We start from the raw sequence: 25,478 nt of genomic DNA, 5'->3' as shown, positions 1-25,478 counted from the left end.
GCATATGCTCTGGCTCATGGGTCACGGAACTATTACATACATGCTCACAGGCCTTTTCTCTTCCTTCAATGTCAACTATTTTATGTCATAGCATGCTCTGGGCCTGACCCGTCCTCGTAATCCCCTGTGATAATTCCCCCCATCTCGCCATGGCCGACACTCACAGACTTCTCGAGGCAGCGAACGCTCTTTCTCAGTTGCTCCGCTCTCACTCTATACCTCACGCTTTTCACGGAAGCATTCTCACCGCGATAGTATCGGATAGCCCCCGCTGTGATGTCAGTAGAACCCACGTCCTTTGGTCCAGTCGAACTTCATCTGAAATCGCGTAGGAAATATACTGTATCGTGGATGGCGGTTCGTCGCATCCTTTTGGTCGGGTACGCCAGGCCTTAGCAGGAAGCGATCATTTCACCATTACCAACTCGCCGTGGAGCAACCGGTAGGTTTCCACGTCCTTTCACCCAACTACCGACCTTATTTCAACCGTCTAGGTTGCATGCTACATATCGTAGACTGATACCTGCAGTCGAGGCAAGCTCGTCAGGACATATCTTTGTGTACTGCGCTCACTTGTGCACGTGTAGATTGAGATATTGCCTGCAGGAGAGCATGGACCGCGACGGCTAGATGGCTCCACAACCATGAGTCTGAAGGGAATTCCTTTCCTGACTCTGTCGGAATTTGTCCGAGACAAGCTCAAAGCATGGGCAATGTAAGATTATTTTCATTTCCTAAGTTATATAATAGGTTGATCCATTCGCGCTTAGTCGTGGCTCTGAACGCGATGCCCACGACATTGTCTACACTTTATGTCGATATTGGAATCGTCTAGATATTAACCGAGTTCCGGAGCATGACATGAATCACTTTGTGAAGTGTCATCGCACAGCAGCGCTTTCGTGGGCTGCGCTGAAAAGAAAGTATGGCATGTGACAGTGCTGTCGTGCCTACCATCCTGACGGGCATCGATATATGATTGCATTATCGCGATCAGTGGTACTTGGGGGCAAGGTCCATGTTTTGAGTTTGCATTATCATATACCATTGTACTGTATCACCTTTATCCTGAAATGTATTCTTTGGGTCGTTGTGTTCTCGGGCGGCATTTTATTTGATTGGTGAACCTAGTGTTGCCCCTGAAAAGCGATGACTTGTATTACCCTTCAAAAACCCGATAAAGGGGCCGTCAGCTTCAACTACTATATGAAGCTAGAAAGGTAAGTGTATAAACTTGCGATTGTAGACGGTACCTACTACATTGTGACGGGCTTCTAAGACTTGCAGTTGCTCCCGTGAATAGTGTGTATGATGTAGGTCGGTGTGAAGGTGTTTACGTGCCCTCGAGTTTATTACGCATAGTGGTGAAAGTTTCTCATATGGACGATAAAGAATATCACAGATAACTCACGAATACACAGCAGCTTGCCACGTTTTAAAGGTATCAGAGATAGAGGGGTATTAAAGCAATGGTCAAAGTCCCCGTATGGTGCCTTGGCACCAAGCTCACGCGACCGTAAACCTGAAAGGTATGAACATTCATGTATATATAACAAAGCACCTCTAGTTGCAATGAATACGTGCAAACGGATTGCGCAGATATATCGGCTGACTGATGTCAGGGACACACCTGAAGAAAAGGCCTTGCAATTGAAAAGTGAAAGTTAGGAAGATGCAACTGCCACGATGGACGGCCGAAGCTAATAAATGTGGAAACTGTCACCTTATTACGATGCTGATGGCATGTGATAGGAATTGTTGGAGAGCTCGCACCGGAAACTGTTTACCGTTCTGGCAACTGTGGTGTGACCAAGTTGTCACACATCACGTCACGCCTATGCCAGGACGCGTAAGTATCTGCACCGACTACCACGAAACGACCACCAATGCCAGCTGCAGTGCGCACGCCGCAAAAGATCCCTGGTGGGATACAGTCGTACTACCAGGCGAAGATAGAAGCGGCGGAGTTACTTATTAACCAGAAGACGCAGAACTTGCGTCGTCTTGAAGCGCAACGAAATGCATTGAATGCTCGAGGTACGTCGCTCTTTGCATTCGTTAAAAGTGGTGGATTCAACTTTGGTTAGTGAGACTGCTCAGGGAAGAGTTACAGCTGTTGCACGAGCCTGGAAGCTATGTGGGAGAGGTAGTGAAGGTTATGGGCAAGAAGAAAGTACTTGTCAAGGTTCAACCAGAGGGGAAATACAGTAAGCAAGAACTCACAGTCTCCGTACTCATATTGATCTAGTGACACAGTTGTGGATTTCGATTCCGATATCGATGTTGCTTCGATTACGCCTTCGTCGCGCGTAGCATTGCGCTCCGACACATACACGATTCACAAGATACTACCGAACAAGGTCGATCCACTAGTTTCACTTATGATGGTCGAGAAGGTTCCGGACAGCACCTATGAGATGGTCGGAGGACTTGACAAGCAAATCAAGGAGATTAAAGAAGTCATCGAGTTACCTGTCAAGCACCCGGAATTATTCGAGTCGCTTGGTATTGCTCAACCCAAGGGTGTCCTTCTTTACGGACCCCCCGGAACCGGAAAGACGTTGCTAGCTCGTGCTGTTGCCCATCATACGGACTGCAAGTTCATTCGTGTGTCGGGTTCCGAGCTTGTCCAGAAATACATTGGAGAAGGTAGTCGGATGGTTCGGGAACTCTTCGTTATGGCCAGAGAACACGCACCGAGTATCATTTTTATGGATGAAATTGATTCAATCGGAAGTTCGCGAGGGGAGAGTGGAACAGGAGGCGGCGATTCCGAGGTCCAACGGACCATGCTGGAACTCCTTAACCAACTTGATGGCTTCGAAGCGACAAAGAATATCAAAGTTATTATGGCCACAAATCGAATAGGTTCGAGACTTAGCTCACGTCACATTTCAATTACACTAATCTATCGAATCTCAGACATTTTGGATCCTGCACTCCTGCGGCCGGGTCGCATTGATAGAAAGATCGAGTTCCCGCCACCGGGTCCTGAAGCGCGAGTCAGTATCCTCCGCATCCATTCCCGAAAGGTAAACTCCCGTTTATTCTAAATCTTTCCCGCTTCATCCTGGGTCCAGATGTCGTTGCAACGTGGCATTGATCTCAAAGCCCTTGCAGAAAAGATGGGTCAATGCTCTGGGGCGGAGGTGCGTGGTATATGCACAGAAGCCGGTGAGGCATGCTCGTATGATAAATATGCAGCTACTGATCCTCACAATGGTGACAGGGATGTACGCACTTCGTGAACGTCGGCAACACGTCACGCAGGAGGACTTTGAATTCGCCATTGCAAAAGTTCTCAAAAAGCACCAAGAGGGGAATATGTCGGTTAATAAATTGTTTTCCTGATGCTATCATAGGTTTTGTAATTTACGACACATTCAACGAGCACATGCTCGCTCACTATCAGGCTGAACCTATAAGTTAAGTGAGATTTGCCGGTCGCAAACATCGGGGGACTATGGATACTCCATCCCCGGGTGCAGTCTTGTGAAAACTCAGTGGCAGCACGGTAGGATCGTCATGGTACGTTCGTCAGCGCCCAACCTTCGTAGTACGAGGAGCTTAATAATGCCCAGGCGTGACAACAGGTCACCGTGTCGCGTTCGTTCGAGTTTTCAGTGTCAAATGTCCTCAGGCAAATTAGGGTTGGAGCGTGCGCTTCGCATTATCTCTTCTTATCCTGATTTTTCACTTTATCTGGTGCTGGTTCCCAGACTTAGAACCGTCCGAGTTTTAGGTCGGGGAAAAAAATCTTATTCATACGGCAGCTTCGTTTTTTTGTCTTTGCAAACTTATGGAAGCCCGAGGCGATAAGCTCCAAAGCGTCTTTGTGGAACTTACAGTCGTTTTAAGAATGGAATCATAGACTATCTCTGCAGCCATCAAAACTATCGGTATCTGCAAGTTTCCCACCGACTTTCTCCGGAGGTCAAATACAAGGTTCGTTCACTTTTTTTGGGCAAGCTTACCCTCTCTGGGGACACGGAGTCCGATATAATAACGCAAGATTGAACATTACCGTCTTCACCGCAGCCCTGACCGCATGGTTGCTATCGATGCCTTGTTGGCAATCGCCGGGGTGTTGCGTTGCTGGCTTGTATCTGGTACCGAGCACCCCATCAGCATGCTTCCTCAGCTACTAATTTGCGTGCAGCCGCCCCATCGATGCCTCCGGTTTCTTGAAACAGTTAGTTCATGGTCAGTGATTGGGATAGGCAGCGTTTGCGTTAAATTCGCTGACCACAGGATAGTACCACGCGACGCACGAAGCCCCACACTCGACGGCTCCAAAAGCATACGGTGGTTGCCATAGTCGACCAGAGATGAATGAAATATCTTTCCCCTGCCTTGGGGATATTCCCTGTACAACCTGTGTCTCCCCGTTTCGGACATGATTTGTCAAGGAAAATAGCCGTCCAGGATTGGATGATTGGATTCATGAGGTTCAGCTTGACTGTTATAGCTGAGAACAGTCAAGGCATAAAAGCAGAGTCGGGTCTGGTGGGCAAAGGCACACGTGTATCTGTATCTCTTTATTCATTCATCTAACGCCTATTGCTGGAGTGGGAACTATTACTGGGGCGCCAAACCCGGAGCTATCTATAGTCGATAGCAGATAGGGAACATTCCTGCGCGGGCCGTCTTTGTGGGGAAGTCATTGGGGTCGTCTGTGGTGAAAGGCTTCCACAGGACACATGCACCGCTGCCATCATTGAATATGAGGCTTTGAATAATGTTGTCCTGGACGTGGCTCGTACTCGCTTACATGCGGATTCAAAAAGTACCTTGAAAAAGCATGGGAATTGTTTCCTGGCAGCTATCTTGTACCCTAGCATCGATACTGAATTGTGCCGATACCTATCCACAATACTAGTTCTGGAAGAATCACACTAGGCGGCAATTTGCTGACGGAGTCCCGCAGTGATGCGGACGGCTGCCGGATACCCTTTTTGTAGTGCACGTGCCTCGAACAAGGTCAGCGCTCAGCTGTGTGTGCAAGACCGCGCATCCTCCTCGCCACCCCATTCGAACTTCCTGCACGTCTGCCGGTGGTTCTGTCAGCTGTCGGTACCGTGCAATGTTAGAAGATAAATATATTGGATTGGCTCTCGCCATATCCGGCTCGTTTGCTATTGGAACGAGCTTCATCATAACTAAGAAGGTTCATTCCTTCCTTCAGCCATTCCTCCGCACCCTAAACGCAACGGTCAGGGCCTCACGGATGCAGGCGCACAGAATTCCGCTTATTCTTCCGAGGATTATGGTTATCTTCGAAACCCGACGTGGTGGGCTGGGATAACAACACGTATGTCCCGAAGCTCTTGTGTGCTTTTCATGCGCTGACAGTCCTTTCAGTGGTTTTTGGCGAAAGTTAGTTTCAAATAAATCTAATCTGGCTGTTTTGCTCAGTTGAATTCCTTTAGTCGCAAATTTTGCGGCATACACCTTTGCCCCCCCAATATTGGTGACGCCGCTTGGTGCACTGAGTGTACTCATCGGGTGAGTCACCAAGCAATAGGCATTGTATTCTTAACTTTACATCGCTCAGTGCCATTCTTGCATCTTTCCTTCTGAACGAGGAGCTCGGACACCTTGGGCGAATGGGATGTGCATTGTGTTTGATTGGTTCTCTTATCATTATCCTTCATGCTCCAGCAGACAAAGAAGTCGAAACAGTGGATGAAATATTGCACTACGCCATTCAACCGGGTAAGCTACGTTGAGCTATTTACTGTCTCCTCACTCCTAACACAGTTCAGGCTTTATGTTGTACTGTTTTATCGTCCTCATATTTTCATTGGTCATGATTTTCAATGTCGCCCCTCGCTACGGCCGCTCAAACCCTTTTGTTTACATATCGATTTGTTCTGTGGTCGGTTCCGTATCCGTCATGGCCATCAAAGGGTTTGGAGTCGCCGTCAAGCTGACCCTTGGCGGGAATAATCAATTCACTCATCCGAGTACATACGTCTTCGGCATCGTTGTCGTGGGATGCATTCTAGTGCAAATGAATTTCTTCAACAAGGCGCTTGACACCTTCTCTACTAACGTGTACGTCAATAAACAGGTCTGTTTGCCACTGACCCATAAATTTGACCTTGTCGTGACTAGGGTAAACCCCATGTACTACGTGGGATTCTCCACAGCGACCATTGTCGCCTCTCTCATCCTATTCCAAGGTTTTAACACCACGGACGGAACTAATACGGTAACGCTACTTTTGGGTTTCATCGTGACTTTCCTGGGTGTCCATCTTCTCAACCTCTCTCGGCGATCGGATCCTGCATCACTTGCCAACGGTCACAGCACGCTCGAGTCTGGCTTATTGAATCCGCGCATGAGCTTGCAGGGTCGCCCATCGCTTGATGGGTGGGGTGCGACGTCTGAGGTCGGACCTGATGGATTTTTGCGATCTGCACATGGCAGAAGAAGCTCTCTATATCGAGTGCAGAGTGCAACTCTTTTCAACGCATTCGAGGAGGGTTCCCGAGGTGATGTGCCGTTGTCTCAATTGAGGGAGAGTGAAGAAGATCAAGATGTCGAATCTGATGGCGATGTCGATGAGCGGACAAGATTGCACTCAACACATAGCAGACGACCTAGTGTCCCTCGAAGCCATAGTAGTTCTCCTGCGCTGCAGGGCAGTGCCAGAAGTTCACCCCGGCCACTTCATAAACCTGTCTAGAGTAGATACCCATCGCATGGACACTTGCTGCAGTACTTCCACTATAATACATCTCTCAACCCATGCTGTACTGTGTGGGTTGGCAGTGTTGTCACATACTGTAATGTACGCGAGTAAGAATGTCTTGAATTTGAGAGCCGAGCATCCATTTGTGTGGTAACAATTGCATGCAGCTCTTTCGGATCAACATTACATATGTGGTACCGATGGAGCTGTAGCGCGTTCAAGTGCCGTGCACACGCCTATCTGTATCGACATCATCTCATTTCTACCTTGAGAGACTCCTGTACAGCTACCAGGTTCAGATCTGTTTCCGATATGGGCGCGATAGGAAGGCAGACAGTAAACACCGCTCAGAGGCTCAAGAGCCTTCGAGAACTCATGAGGAAACCCGAGTTCGATGTCAAAGTTGTCGTCGTTCCCAGCGAAGACGAACGTGAGTGCAATTAAACTCAGCTGGCCTGGTTTGCTTGAGATTATGTTCCAGATTTCAGCGAATATCCCGCCGAGGCGGACAAAAGGCGGGGTTTCATATCTGGTTTCAATGGTTCTGCAGGTGAGTGGTAGTGCTGTTGTAACTGAGCTGACAGACTCAACAATCTGTGAATCAAGGACGTGCGGTGGTCACATTAAAAGATGCTTTTCTTTTTACCGATGGGCGGTACTTCCTCCAGGCTGAACAACAACTGGACAAGTAAGCCAGACACTCACTTGCTCCAGGAACCGCACTGAACCTGGGTCACTAGAAATTGGACTCTGATGAAGCAAGGTTTACCAGGTAAGTCACAGCCAAGGTGTGCAGCGCACCCCGGCTCACCTCAGTAGATGTTCCTACATGGCAAGAATTCCTGTCGAAAGTGCGCACTCTACCTGGACTCTGGGATGATTGTGTAACTGACACTTTGCGAAGCACCTGGAGGAGGGCATCAGGATCGGTATCGACCCGACACTAATCCTAGCGAGTGGGTTTTCTACTCATATGAATCGTACCTCTCTGAGCGAGTAATACAGATGAGGCTCAGTCACTTAAGAAATCCCTCCACGCTCGTAATTCGGAGTTGGTGGACACTGAGACAGAACCCGGTCGACGTCGTATGGGGGACTGAACGTCCACAGCGCCCTAAAAATAGGGTCTTTGTGCTAGACATCGAATATACAGGTAATCCATCTATTTGACCTGTCTTGTCACTTTTAATATTCGGATCCATTTTAGGTGAGCAGTTCAGCACTAAGCTCAAGCGGGTTCGGGAAGAAATGGCCAAGAAGAATGCAACTGCGATGGCTGTTACTTTACTGGATGAAGTTGCATGGCTGTTTAACCTCCGGGGTTCCGACATTGACTTTAACCCTGGTCAGCGCACTATCCTATTCCTTGGGCCGTTATCTAAAAATCTTTTGAAGTTTTCTTTGCATACGCCATCGTCATGCGGGATTCTGCTGTGCTTTTCGTTGATGAAAATCAGGTGGACGATTCAGTCAAAATTCACCTTGGGCAAGAAGTCAGCATTCGACCATATGAGGAGTTCTTGCCTTACCTCAGATCCCTTGCTACGGATTCTTTGGTTAAAAAAGACGAGGTAAATTTGTATTCATGAGCGTTTTACTCGGCTTAACTGGCACGCAGCCTGTTTTGCTAGGGGACAAAACAAACCTTGCAGTTGTGGAGGCTCTTGGGGAGGTTGGTCATCTACACGGTGCCTCATCGTGACACTCAGATCTCCTCTCCTTAGGAGAACGTGATTATTATGCCATCTCCTGTGGCGGCACTTAAAGCTATCAAAAATCCCGTCGAGATCGAAGGTTTCAGACAATGCCATATTCGAGATGGAGTGGCTTTGGCTCGTTATTTCGCTTGGCTCGAGCGGCAACTAAGCAAAGGAGAGAAAGTGGACGAGTATCAAGGAGCCGAACAACTTGCAAAGTTCCGATCGTGAGCGTAAATTTCTCGCTATTTTTTGGGCAAATTCTCACTTGAGAAGTGAGCTCGACAAGTTTATGGGGCTATCATTCACAGCTATCTCGTCGGCTGGACCCAATGCAGGTTTGTACGCGCGGTATCCTTCCAGCTCACATCCTAACGGGACCGTTTCAGCTATAATTCACTATTCTCCGGATCCCAATGACTGTGCTATGATTACGAAGGACCAAGTGCGCTCAGTATCACTCGTCGCGAATTTATTCGGCTGACCCCAATATCTCGCAGATATACCTATGCGACTCCGGCGGTGCGATCAGCGAAATCCTCCTGTATTTGGTCATTAACATCGTGTAGGCCAGTACCTCGATGGTACAACTGACGTTACTCGAACCTGGGTAAGACTAACTAGCAAATTGAATCAAATTCTTCGTCGCTGAAACAAACAGCACTTCGGAGTACCCTCTGATGACGAAAAGCGAGCCTTTACCCGTGTCCTGCAAGGACATATAGCTATGGACACGGCCGTCTTTCCCGCTGGTACAACCGGTACGTGTTTCTCTCCATTTCCATCATATTTTTATGATGGTGCTGAGTTCTGAATTCTATTATGTCGGGTCGGGCTTTGCTTCTAGGCTACATCATGTAAGTATACCTGCGGTCTCTCCAATTGCATTCCCTGTTTCTGATATATATTTCGTTCACAGAGATGCTTTCGCACGCAGACCGCTATGGGAAGATGGGCTTGGTGAGTAGTTTCTTTACGACCTTCGGGTCCTTGCCTACGTGGTCCATCGGTGAGGGTGTTCTAATATCGCCCTTCCTCGCATGTCAATGCGCAGATTATAGGTCGGTGACTGAAAACGTCTCCAATGCTCCTAACGATATCTTCCTAAATAGGCACGGAACTGGACATGGTGTGGGACATTTCTTGAACGTACACGAGGGTAAATATGCGCTTGTGTGGTGTACCTGCGCGACTCACCCAGCGATTACTAACACTCGCAGGCCCACAGGGGATTGGGACGCGAATCAGTGCGTTCGTTGACTTATGATATGTACGAGGCAGGGTAATGCCGAGACTAACGTTGTGCAGCTTATAACAGCACAGCACTCAAGCCTGGAATGACGGTATCGAACGGTGAGTAAATCGATTTATCCTTTGCCACCGTATATTCGTGGCACAATACCTCCATCATTTATCCATTTCCTCGGACCACTCATTTGTGTGTGAACCGCACACAGAGCCGGGTTACTATGCCGACGGAAAATGGGGCATCCGGATCGAGAACGTTGTCATCGTGCGCGAAGTTAGCACACCTTACAATTTCGGAGGTGTTAAATATCTCGGATTTGAGCACGTTACGATGGTGCGCGCATGCTTTTGTTTTCTGCCTTCCCGCGTCCTTAATAATGCCCATCATTGAACAGTGTCCAATGCAGAAAACCCTGGTTGACCTGTCCCTCCTAACGGCCAACGAGCGGGCGTGGTTAAACAACTATCACGAGGAGGTCTTCCAGAAAGTATCTCCCTACCTCAAGGGGACGGACGAGGTAGCTTTGGAGTGGCTGAGGAGGGTGTGCGCTCCAGTCTGATATAGATTACGGACATTGCTACGCAAACTAGCGGACTTCGGATCGCCAATCAAACGATCCCTGCGATACCTGTGTATGATATGTTGTTAATTATCGATCTGCGTCTTTCCATCATATTCGGTTAATCTGAACTCGATTGGTACTGATTGGTTGGCGCTAAGCATAGCACGTTCCACGTGCAATAGCAAGAGTAGAAGGCTGGTCCAATTTCATACGGGAAGGTGATTGGAGGGAGGAGCCTCATCAAAGGCATGACGGGGGGACACAGCACGATGACGTCAAGATTATGGCCCACAACGTCTATAGAGAAATCGCATGCGGTTTTCATAAGGAAATAGGGAGAGGACTAGGGGGTAGTAGATAAATACGGTACGTACAGCTACTAGGACATCCGGGAGTGATAAGGCAAAGGGAGTTGCGCGTCACAACGGGTGGTGAAGCGTGGAGGTTTGCCAAGACACAGGCGTAGTGATGAGTCAAATCAAGAGATGGGAAAACAGTATGGAGGAAATGCGTTAAGAACTTGGTGTACAGGACGAGAGGGCATGCATGACATGGGGAATATACCGTGAAAGAGGTTGCTAGGGATAGAAGCGGGTGAGATGAAGGGGTAAAACAGTTGGGGTCTAGATATGTATGTGTACACATGGACACGGTGGAAAAGATTGAAAGAGGAGAGATACCCGTAGAAGGATATGCATTAAACAGGGATCATTGCCAGCCAGAAGGGTAGGGAAATGATGTGGCGTGCGATAACTAGTGGCATATAGCTTTTGAGGCGCAACAGATCCAGGACCCCATCAAGCATCAACCCTAGTTACTGCGGATCAGCAATGGCGCGGGAATAGAAGGAACGGAGACACAAAGCAAGGTACGAGTGTGGTTGTGTGGATATGCGTAGTAATGAAGTGCGGGTCAAAACAAGGAACCGTGGAACGTATATCGAACCAAGTCACAAACCCAACCTAGCTCAGCGGAGGGAAAAATAAATGCCGGGCCACTGCAGCTGGCATCAACCCTGTTTCTGACTTTTTTTTTTTTTTCGCCAGACACCATAACACAATGCATTCTGCGTGACACCTCCAACATCGAGACTGCAAAGCTCGGTAGTTGGCCCAGTAAGAAGCCCGACGAAGCCAAACATCGATGCATACACAATGAGGGTTTTCTGCCCTCTATATCGCCCGGTGGCATAACACTCGACCACAGCGCCATTGCCCACCGCAATCAAGCGGGAGACTCCACTACCACATGTCCAAAAGTCCCAACAACGATATCATTGAGTACTCACCATCACCAGGAAACACACCCGGCAACGCCTGCATCCGCTAACAGCTCGCTACAACAAACGTGACTGCTTCAAGTGTCTCCGCACGACCATATCTCTTACTAGCGATGTTGGTAACTCAGTTCAGTTCCGGAGAAGAAGAAAATGTCGAGTGTGGGAAGAGGACAAATACTCACCACTCGCGAGTATCCCAGCCGTAGTAGTAGTGTCCTAATTACAGACAACCACAGTGGAGAGGTGAGTTAACCAAGGACGGATTTTAAGGAGTGCAAGTTTGGAGAGCGAATGTCGCGGTCGGGCCATGACGGAGCATGCACAAGAGGTGTGACATCCCGCGGAGGTATCCAATACAGCGGGGAAAGAAACAACCGGCGTAACGGGCAGAGGCGGGATGACAAGATAGGCATGAAAACAATGATGAAACCGAAATGGTAGGAACGAGGGTATCAAGAAGCAAGGCAACAAACAGAAACCACCGCGAGATAGGGTTTAACAGAACCAAGACAAAGGAACGAGGCACCGCATAAACGCAGCCGCGAACACAACGTAGGATGCCGAGGTGCCACGAGTGCATGCAGCAGCACGGGTTTAAATTAAGCGCATGGACCACGAAGCCGATACAAGGGTGGGAAGGGACAGATGAGAACTTCGAACCATTCAAAGACGGGAAGACAACGTACAGTGACGCTCGTGCAGAATCCATAAAACTTGCGCGGGAGGGGTGAATACTCCCGATGAATCGCACTAAACTTGGTCCTGAAATCTGTCCCAAAAAAGTCCGTTCAGTGCGTATGCAGATGGCAATTATTTCAAAAAAACTTTTGAGGGGAAAAAGAACCAAAACGCACATTTGCAAGCTGTTTCCACGTCGTTCCCCCTATCGCCGTAACTCCTCACATACTTGGCGAGCCTGATTCCCGACTTGAGCTTGGCTTCTAAGATGTCGCATTTGTTCAGGAATAGGACCAAATCAACGTTAGCAAGGAGCTTATTAGAACAGATGGCTTTCCAAAGCAGGACTGAATCTTCCTGGTAAGATGAATTCCAATTCGTCCACATTGCATGTGTGCATGGTATGAAAAGGGGTGAGAGCAACGGTAAGGCACAAGGAACAGACCGGAGAAAAGCGGCCACGTACGAGTCTATTCACGGTTCGATCCTCGGTTAACACCTGGTCAAACGCGGATATGGGTGCGAGGAAGATAATTGCGTCAACTGTAAGATATCGGTTATCCAAACTGGTGCCTTGTGTTATCATGCAAGAGTGACGAACCATCGTCGAAGAATGGGACCCACGTCGCTGCACATCACGGTAAAGGTTCAGCGGAGACAAGAAGAAAGAAACAAGCACACGTACCTCTCTACGAGAGAACAACGGAATCAATGAGTGAAAATGAGGTAAACCGAACGAAATGAGATGCCCACCTGCGACCTCGAACCACCCACATCAACTATCCTCCACTCCGTGCCTTGTTCTCGCCCGGCAGCGGCTTCCATCTGGCACCTGTACTCGGAAACGCCTACAGTTTTGAGTCGGGCGCGAAGGACATCGTCTGTGCAAGGGTTATATGGAAAGCACGATAAAGGAGGCATCAGGGGACCGCATGTAGCACAAACGAGAGGGGAATCACCATCTGACGGAATGTAGTTTAGCGCGGTCACCCGCTGCAGGTCGTTCAAGAAGCTGTTACGAGGTGCGTTCATGTGTCGCCAAAAATCATCAGACTTTAGGTGCGAGAGATACTTACAATCCCGGTGCCTCTTCCAACCTGATCTTCCTTTTGGTCAGTAGCTGCCGTACAAACCGGTTGTTCCAAAGGGATATGATGTCTCCACAGCACGCATGGAGGACTTGCTGGGCTTCGTCGCGTGTCACGCCCGTGGAGCTGGCATCGTCTATAGAGTTTGGGCGAACACTCGTAGGACAAGGAAATGATTTAGCGAGGACGCCTTTCCAGGAAGTTGCGCCTGGGCGAACGAAGATTTCTTGAGAATGATGCCAACGTTGGTCTGGACGGTGATGATAAGCTGGGTAGTGGTAAGGGGAGACGAGGGTACCGCCTGCAGACGAAGCAGTCATTGGCGCCCAGGAGTCGTCCTGGCTTGGAGGGATGAGTTTGGCAATCAGGACTGCTTCTACATGATGGAGGGGAGACAAGCGCATCTTGAGGACTTCGATGTCGTGTGGGACGTATATGGTGTCATCATCTGAGTCCTCCGCGGGGCTCTGAATGTCGTTTGACGGAGGTGTTGGTGGAGGTCGTACGGTGGAGACGGCGTCTAGGATAGTCCGTACAGAACGGACGACGTTGAGTTGGATGACGCTCCTCCAAAGGATGCGCTCTGCACGAAATGCGGAGGGAATGTACAGACGCTGGAAATCTAGAGGACGGGTCGGTTAGATGTGGAGGGTGAGCACAAGAGAGAGACGTACGACGTAGGGTCGTAGATTTGCCTGCGTAATTGTAATTAGCATGGCCCGCGAGCGTTGGCGGCTGGGCAGAGGAGAAACGAACGACGCACCGGATTCCGACTGGCCTAGAAGGAGGAGTCTGACGACTGATTTTTTCTTTTGCTCTATACGTTCGGCCTTGATGGACTCGTCGATTGCCTGGCTGCGTCGCCTCGCCTCTGCTTCTTGTGCGAGTCTGATGACACGATCCTCTTCTGTCTCGCCCTGGGGTGGACGGAGCAGCTCGTCGAGTGGGTCAGGGTCGTGCGAGTGTTTGGGCATCTCCTCGTCCTCGTCCTCGTCGTCAGTGCGTAGCAGTAAGTAGTCGCAGCGTGTGGGAGGATGTCCAGGCACGCAGAGGGCACACACGCACACCGAGATTGACGCCCACCACGGCCGCCTTTATTAGTTCACTGATGTCATTTCGGAACTAGTTGTTTGTTATCATCGCCGTCGTCGCCGAGTCAGCGTCCCTGGTGTCAGGGGGTCCATTTCAAACCCCATTTTTATTTTTTTAAATTTTTATTTTGTTAAAAAGTGAATACCATGTCCTCGTCGTCCTCGTCGTCCTCGGCATCAACGCCGCCCCCGACGACGCCCCCAGGCCTGCACCAGAACACGATCAACCCAGAGGCACCGTGGCTCGTCCAGAAATTCGGAGGAACGAGCATCGGAAAATTTGCAATCGACATTGCAAGAGATATCATTCCGTAGGTGACACTCCACTCTATGACCCATGCTCACCTGGGATCGTCGCTACACAGGAACTATATCGACCAGTACCAGGTCGCCGTCGTCTGCTCTGCCCGTTCTGGCTCCACTAAAGCACTTGGGACCACTAACCTCCTGCTCCGTGCAGCATCCCAAGTCCGCCAGCGTCAGGCCTGCAAATCAGCCTCTGGAACACAAACACCCATCTCTAATGGTTTATTTCGGCGTTCCGGAAGCCGATCCGACTCCCCCTCATTCGGTCTCGCCATCACACCGATAACCGCCTCTTCCACTAAGGAAAGCAATCGAGGTAGTAGTAACACACCGCCAGCGCCCGAATTCGCTGCAACCGTCGACCTCATTAGATCCGAACACCTCGCAGCAGCTCGCGCCAATGTCAAAGACCCCGATCTCCTCCAGGAATTAGAAGACGAGATCGACCGCGACTGTGACTGGCTAAACAGTTACCTCCTCGCCACGCAGGTATGTACCAGTCGCTTCACCAACCTCGATAGTAGTCCCATCCTCAAGTCGATGGATAGCTCATCAATGAAATATCGCTGCGTTCAAGGGACAACATCGTCGGCTTCGGCGAACGCCTCGCCTGTAAACTCATGACCGCCATCTTACGTGATCAGGCACGTAAACGCCACCACTAACTATACTTCGGTAGTCTCACAACTGCGCTTCAGGGCGTCGATGCCGAATACGTCTCCCTCGAGGACATCGTACCCATTTCCGACATCGACGCTTTTGATCCCGTGTCAACCGAAGGTGCACTTGACCAGGACCTTTTACGATGGTGTATCCCACGCAGTCGCGCAGCGTATCCGCGAATGTGCACCCCGGGTGCCTGTTGTCACCGGTATGTGTCTTTCCTCCACTATACATCCTTGTGTCCCTTCGAACCGGTGATCTTGTCCCGCCAGGCTTTTTCGGCCCAGTTCCTGGCTCCCTCCTCCGCCAAATTGGTCGTGGGTACACCGACCTTCTCTCCTCTTTACTTGCCGCCGGTCTTGATGCGTGTGAATTGCAAATATGGAAAGAAGTCGACGGAATATTCACCGCTGATCCTCGAAAGGTACCCACTGCACGGCTGCTTCCGGTCATCTCCCCAGACGAGGCAGCAGAGCTGACCTATTATGGGAGTGAGGTCGTTCATCCATTTACTATGGAGCAGGTTCGGTTGTTTTCGACTCAGCAGAATGCGAGAGGCATTGATGGGACGACCTGATAGGTTCTCCGTAAAAACATTCCTATCCGTATCAAAAATGTCGAGAACCCCTCGGGCCACGGAACAGTAATTCAGCCTGAGCCAGATGGTGTCGAGGACCTTACAGCGAAACCTATCAACCTAACCTCTCTTCCGTCCTTTTCATCGCTGTCCTCCGCATCTTCACCGTGCATCTCCTCTGCTTTTCAAACCTACCCGTACTACGGAAGCAGGCGTCTTCCATCTGCTGTAACGATTAAAGATCACATTATCATCTTAAACGTGAACTCTAACCGTACACGTGTCTCACATGGGTTCCTGGCAAAAATATTCGGTGTATTGGACAGTTTTGGCGTAGTCGTGGATTTGGTCAGTACGAGCGAGGTCCACATCAGCATGGCAATCGAGGATATCTCAGAAGGTGCTTGCGGAGGCGCTGATACCACAGAAAATGGAGCCACAGGGTGCGGAAAGAAGGTTCTCGACAAGGTCGTCGCAGAGTTGGGGAAATGCGGTACTGTATGCGACCGTTTTCTTAACTTTGCTCGTTGTACGAGCTAACCGATGTTTTCTTTGTACCAGGTTACCGTCCACCCTCAGATGTGTATTCTCTCCCTCGTTGGTAAACACATGCACAACATGATCGGTATTGCTGGTCGGATGTTTACCACACTTGCACAAGGAAGTGTCAACATCGAAATGATATCGCAAGGAGCGAGCGAGATTAACATTTCGTGTGTCATCCAAGCCAGGGATGCCGTCAAGGCATTAAACTTGATACATCAAAGTTGTTTGGGAATCGGGGTAAACGGGGTCGGGGCTGAGGTGGGGGGCGGCGGTCTCGGAGTGCTGACAGGAGTGGGCACGGGAGGAGTGCGAGGAATTGATGGAAAAGGTGGGAGAGGTTCGTGTAGTTATTCCCTTCTTGGCCCTGGACGACTAAACTGTTACCCCCTCCCTAGTGGGACCTTGGCTCTTCTAAGTTTTCCGGTCGTCCTTGTGGGAGACTCTAATATGCTGCCCTCCACTTCGCTATATGGCAACCTCACCCGGAAGCTTGTCCCCGTCGCATGCACCGTTGCGGTTCGGAGATGCAGTTGCCTACCACAAATTCGGTAATCGAAAAAACCAAAAGAAAAGGAACCGTCACATTGCGGTCTGCCACCCATTGCCACGATACCATACTAGAGCATCCCGTGTTTCGTATGCAGGCCGTGTGCTGTTTGAAATTATGTCCCTTTGCATCTACGTGCTGTGTTGTAGCTTAGGCTGTAGAAAGACATTTCAACATTTGTATGCTTTGAATGCTGAGTTGGCCTGCTGTACAACATAAGAAAATTTACAAGGAAATATAGTACTTCGACTACAACTAGTCACGACACAGACCTTCTCGCAATCGTCCATACTTCTAGCTCGACATTCCGTGCGGTATTTATAGTCTTCACACATAACATTCCGCGATACCCATCAAATGCCATGGCCGAGTGCCTGATAAGGCCCGTGCGCCAAGTCAACTCTTCCGACTTGTGCCATCGAAGGGTGCCATCATCTTCTGCATCGATAGAGAATAGCACGATGTGGCCAGAGGGCGTGTTGTAGACTCCCCTCCCGCACTCATCTGGTCCCATCTCCAGCCATATCCCATCTCTACCAGGTATGATCCCAAAATCGGTGCATTCGTAATTAATGGGGCCGATGGAACCTTGGTCAGAAATCACGGGATGCAGGGTGAGTCGTAATGCCATCAGTCCTGCATCAGCAGCGCGGCAATTAGTAACTTTCTTCCCCACTAGGGTGATCCGAGTGGTTCCGGATTCTTTGCATGTGTCATCGTACATGACGCGAATATTTGCTAGGACGAGGCTGTCGACCACTACGGAATGTGATATCTGCAAAACCGACTCGTTGCCATTGCAATTATTCTGAGTGACGACAGGAGTAGTTGGGCATGCGAAAATGACAGTTTCAAGCGTGCGATGCGGTTTCGCGAAAGTGTAGAAAATCAGGACGTAGGACCTGGTCATAATATATTCCGCGTGGTAAAAGCTGGGATACTGTATCATGGACGCGAAAAAAAGAGAGAGAGAATGAGCCATAGAACATCTTGAAAAAAAGGGGTGTCCCCTTACCTGGCGATACTCAGCAGGTATAAGCGGAAGTTTGCAAGGTCGTAGATCTTTGAAGTCGTAAACCGTCGGTTGTACATGTGCATAATTGGTTTTGGGTTTCAAAATCATGAGACGGGATCCGATTACGACATCTGCGATGCCCGGGTAGTTCTGGGGCAAGTCGTAGTGCATCAGTGGTTCCACGAAGGGGCCCACTTCGGACGCAGACACTTTGTTGATGTTTCTGTCATTTCGGATTGGCACCAAGCATTCATAGAGGAAGAAAAGCCAGGCCTACGCACACTCTTCGCACCGCCTTCCCCAGTTGAGTCTCGGTGATGAGGAATGTAAGGGAATCACCGTGAATATTGGTTGCGGTCACACAGCGGAAAAAAACGGCCATGAGATGGGGACGGTAGAACAGGATGGGCTGCGGTTTTGGTTTGTCGAGCAGGTCATAATAGTAGCCAACCGAGGAATTCGCTGCTATCAGCCATCTTCCTGCAAGAAGATGACAGTACTCGGGTGGGTCGATAAGTGGGACTGTGGATATCTTCTTAAACTCTGGCTTCCCAGTTGGAGGCCAGTTCTGTTCGACGGTAGCGCTCGAAATCAAGATCCGGCGCAAACAGTCTGCAGGATGATTGGCGATGAGTGGCCCGGGCGGTCTGACGATCTTGGTTGTGCGATATAATACTTTCCACAGATGCTCGTCTTTTAGTAGCAGCCAGAACACCCTACAGACCTAATAAGTGTGTGCGTCAGTCTTGGAAACGCCCAAAGATCGTTGCATGAGAAAGCAGCGAAATGCTCACCTGCGACAATGACACTAGGTCAAGAAGAGGCAGGAAAGTACAGATCATGAGAAGAATTTCTTGGGGCATGCATTGTATGCCGGTCCTTCTTGCGTGCTGCATTCTGGTCATCATGAAGTGTTCTGAAGGAGCCGAAGACACTGTCATAAAGCATGTCGGTAGTCCGTGGCTCGGGTTTTGAGTGTCGTTGACCCACCGGTTGGAGGTTGGACGAGCCGTGGCAGAGCACGCCGTGGCTAAGGAAATGGCAGCGGCCGCCAGAGCTTGGTAACGAAGGAAGAAGACTATAGGCGCGATGGTAAGTCCTGCAACGTTGGAGTGCTGCTGTTTACCAGCCAGTGGCGTGCGTTTGATTCACACACTGCAGCACCGCTAAGCCAAGCGCACACCTACAGCTGGAAGGCAAACCACCCAACGCCTCGTAGCGCTGTGGAGGACTCCTTCTGAACACCCTCGAGTTACGGAGACTACAGGCTTGGAGACGTGCAGGAACTGGTACAGGGCGAGGAGGCTCCCCTGTACAGCGAGTAGATATCAGTAAATGCGATCCAATTTATCATGCTGGCGCAATCTACAGCATGTTCTCCTGACCCGAACAGCGCGTGAACTTCCTTTTGTTCGATCAACGGCCAATGGCCTCGAGGTTTTTAATGCTGGCATATGCTGTAGTATTACCCCATCGTTTCATCGATCACGTCGAACATAGTAGAGATCCAATATAAATATACTAGGATGTCAGCGAGCAAAGATATTCTCCGAAAGCGTATGGACACCGAAAGCCGTAGAACAAAGAGCGTATGTAGTATGTGGTAATTATATTTGTAGGAAGCAGAGGCTACATATAAAAGACAAGTCACTGGTGAAACACGGAGAGGAGCGGGGAACAGCACCGTTCTTCTTTCATCTCTTCTTTCGCCTTCTAAAAGTCCTCACACAGCTTTTGACCCTTCAATTCATCTTCTTCCCCAACGTAAGACTCCGCATCGACTCCTCAAGCATATCCGTCAGCATGCAAGTTTGTCCAGAAGCTTTCACCTTCTGCACCGATGAAGAGGATGCCGATGCCGATGGAACAGGCGGTACGACATTTTGTGCAGGTTCAACGTCCACCACCTTGACAACAGCTCGCCCCTCTAACACCTTGCGGACTTTCTCGGCATCCCACTGTTTACACATAGCCGCAGATGTGGGGGTAAGGTGTGACGAAGGACTTGTCGTCGAAGAACCCGAGAAGGCCTCCCAGAATGCATGTCCGAGTTTGCCCAGTAAGGTCTGGCTGGCTAGGGCCGCGATTGCAGCCTGCTCTTGCGTCGGGGCTGGCGCAGCCGAAGTCGACGACGACAAGGTTGGTGGGGAGGGTGGTGGTGTCGGATAAACTCCGGAACCGCTTCCAGTTGGCGCTTTGTGAGGTAACGTACCTGCCACTTTGGCAGGTGCCAACAAGAAGTGTGGTTGGAGCATGCTCGCGAATCCACCCGGTGCCAGTGGAGGGGATTGCGGAGGCGTGTAGATCTGTTGCGAATGCGAGTGGTGAGCCTGTGACATTTGTTGTTGGGCGGCCATCTTCCCCCAGAGCTGCATGCGGTACGCATCAAGCGTTTTGAGAGTGAAAGGGTTAGTGTCAGCAAATGCATCGAACGCGCCGACGTTGCCGATGCTGTTCAGATGGCTCAATGCAGGATTGATGTTTGCCGACCCACTCTTCTCGACGAAATTGCGCTGTGGACTGGGATTAAGGCTGGGATTCATGTTCTCCTGCTGTGCCCGCGGTCGAATGGTTTCCTCATAGAAAATCGAGGGCTGCAGGATCGGGCTACTAGAGGCTAGCGACGCCTTCGAGGCCAATACGGCGAGGGGAGGCACGAATGTGGTATGCACCGGCGTGACTCCCATGCCGCCAAGCCCGCCCCAAAAGGCCCGATTGCTAAGGCGAGGAGAGGTAGGGAGATCCTTTTGAGTGTTGGGAGTGACAATTGATGGGCTGGAGCTGCTAGCACTCGTATTGGAGGTGGAGGCGGAGGGAACGACGGGTGATGCAGGGGAAGGAGGGAGTTCTGCAGGAGGAGGCAGATCTGGAAGGCTGCGTCCCTCGAGCAGACACTTCTTGAGGGCGTCAATTTCCTGACGCAGAGCAATATTCTCGGACTTGGAAGAGCCGAGTTCGGCGCGAATCGCGTCGATGAGACGATCGCGTTCAGCGATATCGCCTTCGAGGGTGGTAATATACTCTGTCGAAGATATAAGAGTGAGGAACGACCGCGCAACAGGTAAGATAGGGGAGGGAAAGCTAACCCTTGCGTCTAACGCGGAAGTTGCGAGCACTTATCTTATTGCGAAGCTGTCTTTTCTCTTTGCTGGACATTTTCTTGTACTCTTCGGGATTTGGACGCCAATCCTCTGGTTCGAGGATCTTGAGCGGGGCCGGTTCCTTCTTGGATTTGTTCTCTTTGCTAGGGCCATTCTCCTTGTCGATAGAGACGGGGGATGCCTTTCTTATGCCGCCAGAGAGGACGGTGCCCTTGCGGGAAGTCTTCCCGCGAGAAGCGGATTTGCCAGAGGTTGAAGGAGGGTCGTCCTCCTTCTCTTCCTCTTCCTCTTGAAGGGCGTCGTGGTGTTCCTCTTCGTCGAAATCAGACAAAGCCTTCGAGGTGGCGGGGGTCCCAACTAACTGGGGATCGATACCGAAGCTGGGTTGAGGGGAAAGGGCGTAGCTGGAGGGGGAGTCTCTTGAGGAGGAAGCTTCCGGAGAAGAGCTTGTGCCAATGCCGATGCCAGAACCGCCTGCTGCGGTCATACTGGCGAGGAAGTCGTATGGGGAGACGGGGGGAGGCATGTGTGGCGCCTTTGAGAAGTCGTCTTCCAGGAAGAAGCTAAAGAAGGCGTCATCAGCGGTAGCGGGCTGTGGGATTGTGGCCGAGGAGAAGATGGGTGGGGGAGTGAGAGGCATGTTTTGGAAGGAGAACGGAGAGCGGGGAGAGGCAGACGACTGCGAGCCAGAAGCGCCGAGGGCGGGTTGGGAGATGAGCGCATCGAGGTTAATGAAATCATCCAGAGAGGATGCAGAATCGAAGGAGAACATCTGTTGTTGTTGTTGCTGCTGCTGCTGTTGCTCGTCAACGAGCATGACTAGTTTGCAGATTCGATTATCGGGGAGTCGTCGTCTTGAAATCGAATGTGAAACGAGAACAGCTGGAGGCACAGCTCGGCACCCTCCGGTAATATGTAATCACGATGATCATTAGTCAGCTCACCTGCCCGCCAGACGCGTCAGCAAGTCGGCACCACAGCCACCACAGCACTCCCTGATGAGTCACAGCACGGCAAGCCCTAACCCTAATAGATCACTCGTTCATGGGGCGATCGAAGGTATGCCCTTCCCGTGCAGTCTCTCACTGTTCTGACGCCCCTGAGCAGAAGAGGCATCGCGGTGGTAAATCCGAAAGCGCTCGGGATGACACCCCCATCGAGCGTACTGGCATGAACAACGAACGCTTCAGTGCCTACTACAGGGCTCAAAAAATCATCCCGGATGATGAGTGGGAGTCATTCATGGACGCTCTGAGGTGCCCTCTGCCTACCACTTTTCGAATCACCGGAAGTCGAGAGTACGTTCCTTCTATATCTCCCACGACAGCCTGCTCACCCATATCAAAGCATAGCCCACACTCTTGGCATCACCATCCAAAAGACATACGTTCCATTGTTGGACAATGTGGTGTTCGAGGGTGAAACCGTCCCTCCCCCCACCCAAATTCCATGGTAAGATCGACGCCACGTTACACACGCGACGTGATTGTCATCCGCAGCCATCAGGTATCCAGACGGGCTGGCATGGCAATTCAACGTTTCCAAAAAGGTCCTTCGTAGATCACCAGAGTTCAAAAAATTCCACTCTTTCCTGGTACACGAGACCGAAGTGGTCGGTAGAATCCCTCCTGACGTGCAAGTCTGACATCTCACGTACACACTCACATGTCAGGGCAACATATCACGCCAGGAGGCCGTGAGTATGCTACCTCCCCTTTTCATGGATGTGCAGCCACATCATAAGGTAAGTTGGCTCAGGCCTTTTTGCGTTCTGGGGCCTTCAACCAAGAATATCCTAGGTAATCGACATGTGTGCAGCGCCTGGCTCAAAGGTATCGTTCACTCTGCTCATACACAAGCGTTTCCAGAGCATATAACGTCCCCTATCCAAGACAGCCCAGCTACTGGAAGCTCTCCACGCTAACGACACTGCCACATCCACATCAATCCCACCCGGCCTGCTAATTGCCAATGACACCGACAGTCGTCGCTCCCATCTTCTCATCCATCAATCAGCCCGTCTCCCCAGCCCGGCCTTCATGGTTACCAACCTCGACGCGTCGATCTATCCAGTGCTCAAACTCCCATCATCTTCCAACGACAACCGTCGTGCAGTGAAAAAGACGCCTGGCCAACTGCTGTTCGATAGAATACTGTGTGACGTGCCGTGTAGCGGGGATGGCACGTTGAGGAAGAACCTGGGCATTTGGAAACGATGGCAGCCGATGGATGGCAATGGCCTGCACGGGTTGGTCTGCCTCTTGCCATGTCTAACGCTGTATGGTGCTCACATCCAACAAGTCTCCAGAGTCGAATCCTACAGCGTGCCATGCGGATGCTTGCCAGCGACGGTCGGATCGTGTATTCGACTTGCTCGCTTAATCCTGTGGAGAACGAAGCCGTCGTGGCTGCTGCCCTCAACTCAAATCCAGGTATCGTCGCCTTTTACCAACTTCTCCCAGTCATTAAACCTCTTCCAGAGTTTGAGCTTCTAGACGTCTCAGAACAACATCCACAGCTAATACGGCGCCCGGGGATTACGACTTGGTCTCCAACCGTCGATCGTATGGTCAACACTTCCTTCAGTTCATACGGTGCCTACATTCAATCTCTCCCCGAGGACAAGCGTTCCGACGTGAAGCTGACGGAAACCCACTGGCCTCCGAGTAATGTCGAGGCTTTACACCTAGAGCGTTGGTAAGTTCAATCATGTGTTACTGCCATCTGTCGTGGATCATACCCGTTGCGTGTAGTATGCGCATATACCCCCATCTTCAGGACACAGGAGGGTTCTTTGTCGCTGTTTTCGAGCGAAAAGCGAAATACAGAACGTCCAGGAATGTTCAGGCATCGTAAGTACCCACCTTCGGTGTTCTTGGCGTATACCGAGAGTAATATATTTTAGAAAACGCTCGGTGGAAGACGAAGACCAATCAAATAGTGCCCCTGAGACTAAGAAGCCCAAGATCGATGTGGACACGTTGATGCAGGAGCCGGAACACGAATGCACCGCAACTCCAGGCGTGGACGCTGTTACGATAGATGCCAACGCCCTCTCGCCCTTGGAGGACAAGAGGAAGTCAGCAGAACGATCACGAGGTGAAGGAAGCGGAGTTTCGCCTGCACAGGCTTCACTAGCGGATCCATCTTTCAAAGAGATGCCGTTTACATTTTTGGCACCAGACGATCCAGCACTGCTCGCTTGCATGTAAGTATCCTGGTGATTTAGGGGTCTAGTTCGACCGGTTCTCAAATCACGGTTTCCAGAAAACAACTTAATCTAACCTCTTCCTTTCCTTCGTCTAATGTACTTGTACGCAATCCGGCGGGAGACCCAGTTCGGTCGTTCTACCTCACCAATTCCCTCGTCAAGTCTGTCATCCAGGCAAACGACTACACCCGCATGAGACTGATGGCAAGCGGTACCAAGGTCATCACCAAGCAAGAGGCTGCAAGAGGCATGGACGCACAGTATCGCGTGCTAGGGGAGGGTCTACCTGTCGTTTTGCCCTACATCAAGCCCGAGATGATCATGCATGCGAATTTCGGGGCGTTAAAAGCTCTTCTGCAAAATTACTATCCGCTCTGCGCGTCGTTTGGTGAACCATTTAGGTCTGAGATTGAGGCGAAAGGTACGTGCGAGGTATAGGATACTGGATCTTATGATACGGTGTGCTGATAAGTCCTCCGGCTGGCTGAATAGATCCTGGTAGCCATATCGTTCGTTTCTTGGCCGAAACATCCATGGATACCACGTATGTTTTTTTCTTCGACATTTTCCTTGTGTGCCGTTGCTTATTTGGATATGGTCGAGAAGACTCTCCAGAGACCTTGTCCTACCGTTATGGAAATCCAACGTGTCGATATCACTCATGATTGATAAGAAAGCAAAAAGGCATGTACCTGTATTTCATCCCGGCCGCCATCTTATGTTCCTCTGTTTCCTTCTCTTGTTTGGATGGGATTTCTGAAACGGACCCCTAGCGCGTTGAGTCATCGACTTTTCGGGGAAGATCTTACCTTCGCTGCCCGGGAACAGAGTAAAAAGAAAAAGTCAGCGAGGCCCAGCGCCAGTGTAGAGATATTGGCAGTTGGTGAATGCCGAGACTCGGAAGATGATAGAGACGCGGAGAACGACGTACACTCCGACGGCGATGGGGAGGCGCGAGAGTAATGATGTATTATGTAGGTATTGTGCTGGGGGGGTTCGTTAGGTACAACGTGCTGTATGTATGTATGTGTGGAAGGGACGTAGGATCTACATCAACGGGAGAGTCGAGAGGTGGGGATTGCAATGGGTAGTAATAGAAGTGACCGATAACTAGAACGTGCAACGCTGAGACGATTCTCCAGTGCAACAAACAGAAGGCCCCTGGTCTTGG

The 25,478-nt window shown here is 50.5% G+C and overlaps 10 protein-coding genes across 10 annotated transcripts; 7 read left to right on the top strand and 3 right to left on the bottom strand.

Annotated features, from left to right (window-relative positions):
- Nucleotides 1–149: 149 nt before the first annotated feature.
- Nucleotides 150–936, top strand: F5J12DRAFT_723513 (uncharacterized protein; the record flags this gene model as incomplete). The annotated part of the gene is made up of 5 exons (XM_051741458.1): nt 150–278; nt 333–442; nt 495–528; nt 588–715; nt 771–936. The coding sequence occupies 5 exons, from the start codon at nt 150–152 to the stop codon at nt 934–936; spliced, it is 567 nt and encodes a 188-aa protein (XP_051598282.1).
- A 931-nt stretch (nt 937–1,867) lies between these two features.
- Nucleotides 1,868–3,666, top strand: F5J12DRAFT_843226 (P-loop containing nucleoside triphosphate hydrolase protein). The gene is made up of 7 exons (XM_051746198.1): nt 1,868–2,037; nt 2,088–2,207; nt 2,257–2,868; nt 2,923–3,032; nt 3,081–3,174; nt 3,230–3,528; nt 3,582–3,666. The coding sequence occupies exons 1-6, from the start codon at nt 1,887–1,889 to the stop codon at nt 3,349–3,351; spliced, it is 1,209 nt and encodes a 402-aa protein (XP_051598281.1). The 5' UTR covers nt 1,868–1,886; the 3' UTR covers nt 3,352–3,528; nt 3,582–3,666.
- Nucleotides 3,667–4,728, top strand: F5J12DRAFT_843223 (uncharacterized protein). Its single transcript, XM_051746197.1, has one exon. The coding sequence runs from the start codon at nt 4,049–4,051 to the stop codon at nt 4,316–4,318; it is 270 nt and encodes an 89-aa protein (XP_051598280.1). The 5' UTR covers nt 3,667–4,048; the 3' UTR covers nt 4,319–4,728.
- Nucleotides 4,729–4,960: 232 nt separating this feature from the next.
- F5J12DRAFT_843220 (magnesium transporter NIPA-domain-containing protein) lies at nt 4,961–6,866 on the top strand. The gene is made up of 7 exons (XM_051746196.1): nt 4,961–5,167; nt 5,218–5,311; nt 5,362–5,376; nt 5,430–5,505; nt 5,555–5,715; nt 5,766–6,057; nt 6,118–6,866. The coding sequence occupies exons 1-7, from the start codon at nt 5,084–5,086 to the stop codon at nt 6,689–6,691; spliced, it is 1,296 nt and encodes a 431-aa protein (XP_051598279.1). The 5' UTR covers nt 4,961–5,083; the 3' UTR covers nt 6,692–6,866.
- Nucleotides 6,867–7,009: 143 nt separating this feature from the next.
- On the top strand, nt 7,010–10,202 carry F5J12DRAFT_906455 (Creatinase/aminopeptidase; the record flags this gene model as incomplete). Its single annotated transcript, XM_051748788.1, has 23 exons — nt 7,010–7,127; nt 7,179–7,247; nt 7,304–7,385; nt 7,438–7,469; nt 7,517–7,548; nt 7,602–7,657; nt 7,750–7,850; nt 7,905–8,042; nt 8,093–8,268; nt 8,316–8,369; nt 8,422–8,621; nt 8,671–8,732; nt 8,784–8,839; nt 8,895–8,916; nt 8,964–9,004; nt 9,056–9,155; nt 9,316–9,354; nt 9,449–9,455; nt 9,507–9,553; nt 9,615–9,641; nt 9,703–9,747; nt 9,852–9,976; nt 10,038–10,202. 23 exons carry the CDS (start codon nt 7,010–7,012, stop codon nt 10,200–10,202), a joined length of 1,794 nt encoding a protein of 597 aa, XP_051598278.1.
- Nucleotides 10,203–11,195: 993 nt separating this feature from the next.
- Nucleotides 11,196–14,323, bottom strand: F5J12DRAFT_237950 (G-alpha-domain-containing protein). Its single transcript, XM_051738534.1, has 13 exons — nt 14,014–14,323; nt 13,925–13,945; nt 13,549–13,872; nt 13,239–13,500; nt 13,122–13,174; nt 12,916–13,043; nt 12,848–12,851; nt 12,764–12,790; nt 12,629–12,705; nt 12,339–12,519; nt 12,171–12,253; nt 11,667–11,700; nt 11,196–11,591 (listed from the first exon to the last, which is right to left on the bottom strand). The coding sequence occupies exons 1-13, from the start codon at nt 14,222–14,224 to the stop codon at nt 11,542–11,544; spliced, it is 1,455 nt and encodes a 484-aa protein (XP_051598277.1). The 5' UTR covers nt 14,225–14,323; the 3' UTR covers nt 11,196–11,541.
- Nucleotides 14,324–14,355: 32 nt separating this feature from the next.
- Nucleotides 14,356–17,143, top strand: F5J12DRAFT_843163 (Aspartate/glutamate/uridylate kinase). Its single transcript, XM_051746195.1, has 9 exons — nt 14,356–14,652; nt 14,707–15,136; nt 15,196–15,291; nt 15,346–15,416; nt 15,442–15,518; nt 15,583–15,833; nt 15,891–16,385; nt 16,449–16,770; nt 16,829–17,143. Exons 1-9 carry the CDS (start codon nt 14,489–14,491, stop codon nt 16,846–16,848), a joined length of 1,926 nt encoding a protein of 641 aa, XP_051598276.1. The 5' UTR covers nt 14,356–14,488; the 3' UTR covers nt 16,849–17,143.
- F5J12DRAFT_237816 (uncharacterized protein) lies at nt 17,113–18,273 on the bottom strand. The gene is made up of 2 exons (XM_051738533.1): nt 17,996–18,273; nt 17,113–17,920 (listed from the first exon to the last, which is right to left on the bottom strand). Exons 1-2 carry the CDS (start codon nt 18,164–18,166, stop codon nt 17,240–17,242), a joined length of 852 nt encoding a protein of 283 aa, XP_051598275.1. The 5' UTR covers nt 18,167–18,273; the 3' UTR covers nt 17,113–17,239.
- A 1,205-nt stretch (nt 18,274–19,478) lies between these two features.
- Nucleotides 19,479–21,981, bottom strand: F5J12DRAFT_843149 (uncharacterized protein). The gene is made up of 2 exons (XM_051746194.1): nt 21,082–21,981; nt 19,479–21,017 (listed from the first exon to the last, which is right to left on the bottom strand). Exons 1-2 carry the CDS (start codon nt 21,911–21,913, stop codon nt 19,738–19,740), a joined length of 2,112 nt encoding a protein of 703 aa, XP_051598274.1. The 5' UTR covers nt 21,914–21,981; the 3' UTR covers nt 19,479–19,737.
- Nucleotides 21,982–22,266: 285 nt separating this feature from the next.
- Nucleotides 22,267–25,270, top strand: F5J12DRAFT_906451 (S-adenosyl-L-methionine-dependent methyltransferase; the record flags this gene model as incomplete). The annotated part of the gene is made up of 14 exons (XM_051748787.1): nt 22,267–22,394; nt 22,444–22,548; nt 22,603–22,708; nt 22,769–22,840; nt 22,896–22,928; nt 22,989–23,344; nt 23,398–23,528; nt 23,577–23,793; nt 23,850–23,927; nt 24,002–24,304; nt 24,364–24,728; nt 24,800–24,851; nt 24,914–24,991; nt 25,081–25,270. The coding sequence occupies 14 exons, from the start codon at nt 22,267–22,269 to the stop codon at nt 25,268–25,270; spliced, it is 2,214 nt and encodes a 737-aa protein (XP_051598273.1).
- Between the last annotated feature and the right edge of the window lie 208 nt (nt 25,271–25,478).

This window comes from Pisolithus orientalis, assembly GCF_024613125.1.
Source record: "Pisolithus orientalis strain OTSU chromosome Unknown F5J12scaffold_23, whole genome shotgun sequence".
NCBI classification, from domain to species: domain Eukaryota; kingdom Fungi; phylum Basidiomycota; class Agaricomycetes; order Boletales; family Pisolithaceae; genus Pisolithus; species Pisolithus orientalis.
The sequence above is the reverse complement of the archived record's forward strand: the minus strand, read 5'-3'. Positions and strand labels throughout refer to the sequence as shown.